General features: G+C 45.5%; 2 protein-coding genes across 6 annotated transcripts; both read right to left on the reverse strand.

The window, feature by feature from the left end:
• Positions 1–238: 238 nt before the first annotated feature.
• igfbp1b (insulin-like growth factor binding protein 1b) lies at positions 239–2,285 on the reverse strand. The gene is made up of 4 exons (XM_060058444.1): positions 1,780–2,285; positions 1,027–1,169; positions 586–714; positions 239–464 (listed from the first exon to the last, which is right to left on the reverse strand). Exons 1-4 carry the CDS (start codon positions 2,141–2,143, stop codon positions 339–341), a joined length of 762 nt encoding a protein of 253 aa, XP_059914427.1. The 5' UTR covers positions 2,144–2,285; the 3' UTR covers positions 239–338.
• Positions 2,286–3,419: 1,134 nt separating this feature from the next.
• LOC132462727 (cell surface glycoprotein 1-like) lies at positions 3,420–8,569 on the reverse strand. Of its 5 annotated transcripts, none has more exons than XM_060058435.1 (6): positions 8,352–8,569; positions 8,241–8,270; positions 5,501–5,532; positions 4,033–4,881; positions 3,877–3,960; positions 3,420–3,745 (listed from the first exon to the last, which is right to left on the reverse strand). In XM_060058435.1, the coding sequence occupies exons 3-6, from the start codon at positions 5,519–5,521 to the stop codon at positions 3,650–3,652; spliced, it is 1,050 nt and encodes a 349-aa protein (XP_059914418.1). In that variant the 5' UTR covers positions 5,522–5,532; positions 8,241–8,270; positions 8,352–8,569; the 3' UTR covers positions 3,420–3,649. The 5 variants fall into 5 exon arrangements, with proteins under 5 accessions (XP_059914418.1, XP_059914417.1, XP_059914419.1 ...); XM_060058434.1 differs by having other exon boundaries at positions 5,501–5,535; XM_060058436.1 differs by lacking the exons at positions 8,241–8,270; positions 8,352–8,569 and adding an exon at positions 6,322–6,444 and having other exon boundaries at positions 5,501–5,535.
• Positions 8,570–8,896: the final 327 nt, after the last annotated feature.

Genomic DNA, 8,896 nt, shown 5'->3' on the forward strand with positions numbered 1-8,896 from the left:
AATAAATAAGACTCGATATATACATTAGGTCAATAAATTAAAATGATTTGTTTTCTCCTGAATTCACATAAAATCATTTTATGTGAATGTGGGTGTCTTTGCGGCTATATAACTTATTTAATGTTTGTTTGTACGTTGTAATGTATCAATGGCGCATCTCTATTTACCTGAAGCTCAGGTTCATACATTTACCACAGGATAAATATATATAACCTATTTGTTTGTTTGTGTTTGTCTGTGTATTTGTGTGTGTGCATGTGAGCGCTTGCATGTTTGTGTGTGTGCGTGTGTGCTTGTGTGTTTGCACGCACACCGTTTGTATTTCCATGTCCATGCTCTCAGTGTGTAAGCTCCTGATTGCACTCTGAGTCCGTGGGCAGGTCATTTGATCCCGGAATCCTCTTCCCATTCCAGGAAGAGACGCACCAGCAGCGAGCCGGAGGATCATTCAAGGAGGACTCACACTGAAGAAGGGGGCGGGGCAAACCGAGAGAGAAGGAGGGTCAATGACACAGGTCATTAGGAAGAGGCGACGCGAGCAGAATATGAACATGAGACTGAAGGGCTTCGTGGTACGTTGCTTACCTGCTTGGCTTTGTAGTAGCCGTACTTGTCACAGTTGGGGAGGTAGAATGTTGTGAACTTGTCTCCTAGTGCCTGCTGGGAGCTCGCGATGCCATCCAGCGCGTCGTGCAGTTCAATGTGACAAGGACCCTGCACAGCAAAAGTGAACCGTTAGAACAGACAATGGATGCACAATGTGGTCGTCGTATTAAGTCTGCATTAGGTTGATTCATGGCTGATTCTGGTCCGCATTGTCGTTCTCCCTTATTCACACAAAGCTAATTCATTTCTTTTATGTCTTTATTGTTTGTTTCCGTTGTTTGTTTTGTATGTTTGATTTGAGGTACGGCTTTGGCAGTTAATAAAGAATCAAATGAAAAATGTCATCAGCCTCTCGAACAATTTTCTAAAGCTTTCTTTGTGATAAAGTATTAATACTACTAATACTACCAACTGTCCCACCTGCTGCACCAGTTTCTTCAGGATGGAGTTGACCTTGGCTTTGATTGTCTCCTGGGCCTCCGCTGCGTCCCTGGGCTCCAGGGGGCCGTTGAACCCTAACAGATAGTGCAGGGAGCCGTGGTCCGGGAGGCCGCCCACGTCCTCTGCAGGGGGATGGGGCACAGCTCAGATTAATACACAATCATCACAGTCATTTTCTTACAAATCAATAAAAATGTACTGACAAAAATAGAACCCAAAAATGTGCTGTTTACTTACTTTACCACTAGTGGTTTACTACTTAAACCTCTCTAGGTGTACTGGTGCACTAGGTTCACTTAAACGAGATATTGATTCAGCAAACAAATCATTGACACAAAAAACAACCGTGAAAATGCTGTTGAATCCCACCAACAGCACCACAGAGAAGAGCTTCCCCATAAGAGAGAGAGAGAGGGGGGGGGGGAGAGAGAGAGAGAGAGAGAGAGAGAGAGGTGGGGATGAGAGGGAGAGTGCGAGAGAGAGAGATGAGGGAGAGATGAGGGAGAGAGAGAGAGAGATGAGGGAGAGAGAGAGAGATTAGGGAGAGAGAGATTAGGGAGAGAAAGAGAGAGATGAGGGAGCGAGAGAGTCAGAGAGCGAGTCAGAGAGAGAGACAGAGAGAGACAGAGAGAGGGAGAGAGAGAGAGAGAGAGAGAGAGAGAGAGAGAGAGAGAGAGAGAGAGAGATAGAGAGAGACAGAGAGAGAGTGTGTCAGAGTCGGATGGGTCTCACCTGTCCCGGGCTCCTGGGTGCAGACGCCCTGTCCCCTGATGAGGGCGTGGAGTGGCCTGGCCTCCCCGGGCCCGGCGGTGCAGCGGAGGCCCTGGCCGCAGTGGGCCGTGTGGACCCCGCAGGACGAGCCCGTCTCCAGGGCACAGGCCATGCAGCAGCCGCAGCCGGGCTCCCGCAGCATCTGCCCGCAGTCCGGGGCGACGGCGGGGCACTGGCTGAGCTTCTCCGGGGTGCAGGCGGAGCAGCGGATGGGTTCGATGGGCCCCGCCACCGGGGAGCAGCTCGCCAGCCCCCCCAAGACCCCCACACTCACCACCACCACCGTCACCACCACCACTGTCAACCTCCTGTGTATTCCAGACATCTCCCGGCTTCAGCGACGTATTCTCTTGAGTTTCTCTTTGGTCTGGTGTAGCTCTGGCCCTTTTTGTTCCTCGCTGAGCTTCAACCTAGTGCTGGTGCGTTGGGGATGGTGTTTTTCTTCTGAAATTGATTTCCCTTAACCGGCCGTATTTATACACCCCTCCAGCCCCCGCACGAGTTAATCTTTGACCCGGTGGTTGAGCCTATGTAAAATGTTTTCGAACAACCCGTGTCACTGGGGCGGACGGTCTTGCTTGAAGTGCGTAGATTCCCGTTTCACAAAGGCCGCGGTCAATATTGACTCTGGAACATTAAGGGATGTACCTCAAAACAACCCCCCTGGTGAGGTTATGCACTGGACAACCAAAACATCACCCCATGATGGCATGTTATGTGAACAATGTAACATTCACTACCAAATCATGAATATATATGTTTATAAGAATTACATAAGTTTCATGATAAGCGGGCAATGCCACAAGAACTGATTAACTCTACATTTAAATTCAGGGAATTTAACAGACACTTGTCAAAACCGACTTACACGTTTCATACACATATCGACGGCAGGGTCAACCATGTAGGGTGACAGCCAGCTCGTCGGGAGCAGTTAGGGTGAGATGCCACCAGGTGTGGGCTGATTAGCCGTTACAAGCCGTTTTGGAAATCTGTCCCATCAGACATCACAGGTGGGCGTGTCCACCTAGATGTGGGACGGACGGATGAGCAACGTTTGCTACAGTCCACTGTGTAGGCTGGTAGACTGATCCATCCAGCACACATCTAGGTGGACACGCCCAACTGTGATGTCATAAGGGACAGATTTCCAAAACGGCTTGTAACGGCTAATCAGCCCACACCTGGTGGCATGTCATGGGACCTTTAATGCAGGTGACTGTTGAGCAATGACGATGCAGGCTAGAATTTGTCACATCATTAAGTTGTTGACTGAAGAAACCCAATAACATATTGGCCTCTGCAGTCCATTTGGTGAAGGGTCACCTTATCGTTCAGACAGCACAAACAACGGCCTCATGACCCTTTAACAGAGCCTGACCACAAACATTATGGATTCCTGCACCGCAATCACAACATGTTTGTGTGAAGACAGCCAGTAGTAATTGATTGTTGCTTTGGTGTAGTATTACATAGGACTTAAAAAGAGCCTGGCTCTGTTGTAGTCATGTTAGAATAGTCAGTTCAGAAAGGTCGGTCTAACTTTTAACTTGGCAAATCAGGAATAGCTACCATAAAAAATGTCAAAAAACACTGATGTGAAACAAATTAATTTATTGGACTTTTATTTAGAAATCATAGCTTCTTTCATTTTTTGTTGTTTTCTTCAAGAAAAAATACTTGATTGTCTGTGGGACTTCAGCCAAAATAAAGTTAGATATCAAAAATAAATTGAGCTTAAAGTAAACCTCTACCATCCCAGTGAAAATGCCCCACGATAAACAACATCATCACACCATTGAAAGAACTTCAGAAAACAAGCAACGACCCGTTAAGCCTTTGCATGTTCATATTCAACGAACAGTACATGTTTTGTCGACTCCTCAATGCTAAACATGAGCTCCAGCAACCAGCCAGGAAAATCCTCCTTGGGAGAGTTGAAAGGTTTGCGGGGAGAGGGGGGGGGGAAGAGGGAGGATGGGGTTAGCGCACATTGGTGTAGCATTATATTGATTGATGCTGTATTGAGCAGGTACTACCGGTGCTTCTGTTGCCTACATCTGATGAAGGCCTCCTCTTCGTGCCTTTCTTTGGCTGCCCTGCTCTTGACCGCCGCCACGCTCTCTCTGCCCAGGAGTAGACCTAGAGAACAGATGCAGTTCAGCACAGACAGCACAAAGACGGTGTCAAGGAAAATTGGGGGAAAAGGCATACCTTCATGTTTGGGAGTCCATGGCTCCACTGTCTGCCCGGTTGAGGCCAAAGGGTGTGTCCTGATTGGGGGGTGTGTTCTGATGAAGGGGGGTGGTCTGATGCAGAGGTGTATTCTGATGACGGGGTGTGTTCGGATGGAGAGGAGTGTGTGGGTGGAGGCGGGGTGTGTTGTGAAGGAGTGGTGTATCCCGATGGAGAGGTGTGTTCGGGTGGAGAGCTGTGGCCTAATGGAGGGCTGTGTTGTGATGAAGAGGTCTGATCGGGTGGAGAGGCGTGTTCTGATGAAGGACCGCGTTCGGGTAGAGAGGTACTTTCTGAAGAAGGGGTGTGTTCTGATGGAGGGGTTTGTTGTGATGAAGAGGTCTGATCGGGTGGAGAGGCGTGTTCTGATGAAGAACCGTGTTCGGGTGGAGAGGTACTTTCTGCAGAAGGGGTGTGTTCTGATGAAGGAGAGGGCTCGGGAGGAGAGGCGGTGGGCTGTGGTTCGGCTGTACAGAGGGAGCCGTCTTCTGACCCAGACTCACTCTGGACATTGTCCACATAGCGCGTCTCTTGGAAGACGACGTCGAAGTCACGAGGCAGACGCCAGGGTCTTGGCGTCAGACAGGGAGAGTCAGAGTCTTCCTCATCTTCTTCTCCCCCTCCTTCCACTCTGCCACTTTCCTCTTCGTCTTCTTCGTCTTCTTCTTCTTCTCCCCCCATTTGGTCCACTGTCTCCTTTACACCTCCTTCTTGGGTCTCCTCTCTGTCCCCATCATCCTCTTCCATGTCATGGGCTTCATCATCACCCTCCTCTTCCTCCACCTCCTCCTCCTCCTCGATACGTGAGAGGATTGACCTACACTCCATCTGTGGGACAACTTGAGTTATAAACCTTTTTCACAGAGGTGTCATCATAGGACAGACACAGCTGTTGCTCATAACACTAATTATAGGTCTGCTCCCTTAACGTACCAGTGCACAGATAGTAGACCAAACTAGTATCGAGGACACACATTGGCCTTTCAAGGTGCTTTGACACATAAATAAAAACACCTGCCCATAGTTCCCGAATTATATTTCAGAGGTTTCAGAATTAGCCCTGCAAGACAGCTCTCTGAAAAGGCCCCATATCTGTGTGTGTGTGTTAACGTCACTGGTTTTGTCAATACCCTTACCATGGTAATCACTAATCAGTGTTATGTGTTACAACTGTGTTTGTGTTACACCTGTGTTTGTCTTACACCGATCTTCCCGTGAAGAGGGTGAATAGTCCTCTCCAATCCCATATTCATTGTTTTTTTTTACCGTTTTTGATTGAAGAACAATTAAAAAATATATTTTGAATTGTTCATCAAAATTACGATTCCAAAATGCGTTCATAGCAATTTTTTCCTTTCATCATTAATAATTGAATAATCACCACTAACACTCTTAAGGTGTATTTTATATTTAGGTATATTTTATAATATTGATAATCAATGTAGACATATTCCGACCGATGGTCCATTTGTTAGTAGTCTGCTGTCAAACAAACAAAGGTTGGTTATCTTTCTCTTGTATAACTTAATCAGGTTCACAGGGACACTCAGATTATAATAATCGTCCGTATTATCACATAACATAATTCCAAAGTAATATAATAGCAACATAATATTAGAATAGTCAAAAGTGTAGTAATAATAAGTCAAAATAACAACTTTAAGGACTATGGAGACAACTCTGGAGGTGGTCCAAACCAGTTTGACCTCGTTCAACTCCCCAGTGTAGTTTGTGAGGTTCAAACCACTGTTTACCTTGGATTTCATCCCATTACTCAGGCCCCGTCCACACGAAGCCGAAACAGGCGAAACCGTTACGGTTTCGATCTATCCGGTTTCGCAGTATCTCCGTAAAGACGAAGCCAAGCGAAACCGGGTAGATCTGTAGAAACGCTGTAGTACACATTCCAGGCCCATAAGGAGCGCTGCTTCTGCTACAGAAATCCTTGCTGTTGTGAGTTCTGAGACTCCGCGGGCTTAACAGTCATTGGCTAGAGGGTCGAGGGGTGGGGCGATGACCTCATGGTTTACGGTTTCAGTCGGTTTCAGGCGTCCACACGAATCCAAAACGAAACCGGGTAGATTTGAAACCACCTCCGAGGGTGGTTTCAGAAGTTTGCGGTTTCGGTCAGCGGATTCGCCGGCTTCGTGTGGACGGAAGGCCGAACCGTACAAGACCTTTGCGGTTTCGCCATGAAATCGGCTTCGTGTGGACGGGGCCTTAATGTCCATATCTGCGTGTTTGCCAACCTATGTCAAGCACACTTACCTTTCAGAGAACACCCTTGTTTTAGTGTGAATAATTACTTAAGTTACTTTTCTGAAACCAAACCTACGACAAAAGTTTATTCGCAACGTGAACTTGGACGTAAACTAATGCAGCTGTTTCTAGTCAATTCATTAAAAGAATAGGCCTAGCCTACTGCTGTCTTAATTGTTCTTACCAAGATTCCTGCCGTTTTACTTTTTTCGATTTGTAATTTTTTTTTTACTAACAAATAGGAATCGAATCCAAACTAATAACGAAATCTGTATTATAAAGGTGAAGGCAAGCCTAACTGTCCGTCCACACCAGAAGCGAATTGAGCGACCAAATCGCCGGAAGTCATTCACTTTCTATGGGCAAGAGCGACCAAAGCGACCAACGCTACCAGCGGCCAAAGTTGAGCGACCAGAGCGTCAAAAAGAAGTTGAAAACTTTTTAACTTTATGCAAATGACTATTATTCGCTTCAGCGACCAAACACTGACAGCCAATCGGAATGTAGACGCTCTTCGCTTGCGTGGATCCCAGGGAACATCGGCAGGCACTTTGGTTCCTACCTACCTTTATTCACTCACTGAACAAAATGTCGGCTGAAGTATTAATCGCGGCTGTAACTGGGCACCCGGTGTTGTACGAACCCACCCTTTTTCAGTTCAGAGATCGAAACGCCATAGTGGTTTGGATATCAAGTGATGATAAGCGGGAGTATTTATAGGCTACATCTAGAACGTTCGTATTTAAGCGGGAATCATTATAATTTGCTCTACATGCCACCAATCTAACCAACCAATCGCGTGTAGCATGCTTTAAACAAAACCGTCACATAAACAAACTAATCGACAAGACGAGGGATAAATGACAAGGGATATATCTCTTGTCTTTTATCCCTCTATTCCCTACTATTCACGGAGCCTGAGGTGAATAATTTTTAATTAAATAGTCTAGATAGATAGATAGTCAAGTCTTCATTAATACCAAACGACACAAATCGTCGGGAATCCATTTAGGTGGTTCGTCCCACACAGGACAGTAGCCTACAAGACCACACAGAACAAGTCTGACTGGACATACACACAATACATCACATTAAAACTAGACACGCGTTGATAGATAGATAGATAGACAGAAAGACCTAGATAGATAGATATGTTCCATTATTTGCCTTGCGGAGCCAACCAGTCCTGTGCACGTATGCAACGTATGAATGCGACGAATGAGTGCAGATCATGATTTGCAGATCCAGATCAGTGAAACATATTTCAACTAGGCTACTACAGCACGCAGGGTTTTTTGTTCTCGGTTGTAATTAGCCTACATTTTAGGATTTTTATATTGGGGGGAATCACTGTCCTACTTGTTGTCAAAGCACTTTATCGAACAAGCAAAACCGTCTCGGCAATATGGCCAAGGTGTATGGGAGAGTTCAATATTTGATATGGCTGTCTGTAGGGCCTACTAAACGCATACGGCTCCTTTAAATGCGTCTGCATAATTGAATTGTACGTCATGAGCGACTTGAGCGACCAAAGCGAACAGAAAAATTCGCAGCGAAAATTCGCAGCGACCAAAGCGTCTTTGACGCTGTGGACGTACAGTAACTCAGTTGAATTCGTCTTTTTGTTTGTAGTGTCTTTAATGGAAACCGCACAGCTCTGCCAGTTAGGAATGATGATCAATAATAATGAGATGTTGCAAATGATTCGTCATGTGGTAACTACCACTAAATAAATAACCATCGACTTTGCACACTTTATTGTTTGAGAACACAGATGTTCACATTGATTTATTTAAATTCTAGTCTACCGTACTGAACCGAATATAAGATGTTTTTTTTTCTTCCTGGAAATGCGTGGGGTCGTCTTATATTCGGGGTCTAGACTTTTAAATGTCAATATACATTCACAACTTCCTGGTGATAAATACCTTTCATTTCACCAACTCCATCTGGTCCTATGCTTCCCTTTCGCCGTAAGACCTGGGCCTTCACAGTAACCGTAGTTAGAGACAGAGAAACTGATTTAGTTAGTGACAAGGTCGGGTCGTCCTCCCGATACCTTGCTCGCAGACTGCAGCAGTAGCATACATTAGTAGAGACAGCTAATTGCCGTCACTGATGTTGAACGCACTTCATACGAACGCTTGGATTCCGTGATCTGAGCGGAGGTTATTTTCCAGCAGTGCCTCTCTGGCTTGTTTGCGCCTTGCTCGACATCTCTCTATACTCTGGGGATGTATGGACAGAAGAGTGTCGTGGCTGTTCTTATCCTCCCGCGACTCTGTTTTTAATGATCATGATTTTCAAGTAAAATTATTTGATCTTAAAAAAATATCTTCCAAAAATAAGTATTGAAAAAAGGGAGGTCGCCTTCTAGGTATTATGCTGTGAATGCTAGTTGCTTCATTCAATATCGTTTTTTAAAGAAAAAAACGATTCAAATAGTTGAATTCTAGGTAGTTGTTGTAATATTTGAGACTTAGATGTTGTATGCCCAAATAACTGAGCAGCATGTAATACATTACTATGGTAGTTAAACACAGTATTAATATAAAGTGTTTCGTAACCGAGAGTACAGCTCTCA

Source organism: Gadus macrocephalus, chromosome 8 (genome assembly GCF_031168955.1).
Source record: "Gadus macrocephalus chromosome 8, ASM3116895v1".
Taxonomy (NCBI): Eukaryota; Metazoa; Chordata; class Actinopteri; order Gadiformes; family Gadidae; genus Gadus; species Gadus macrocephalus.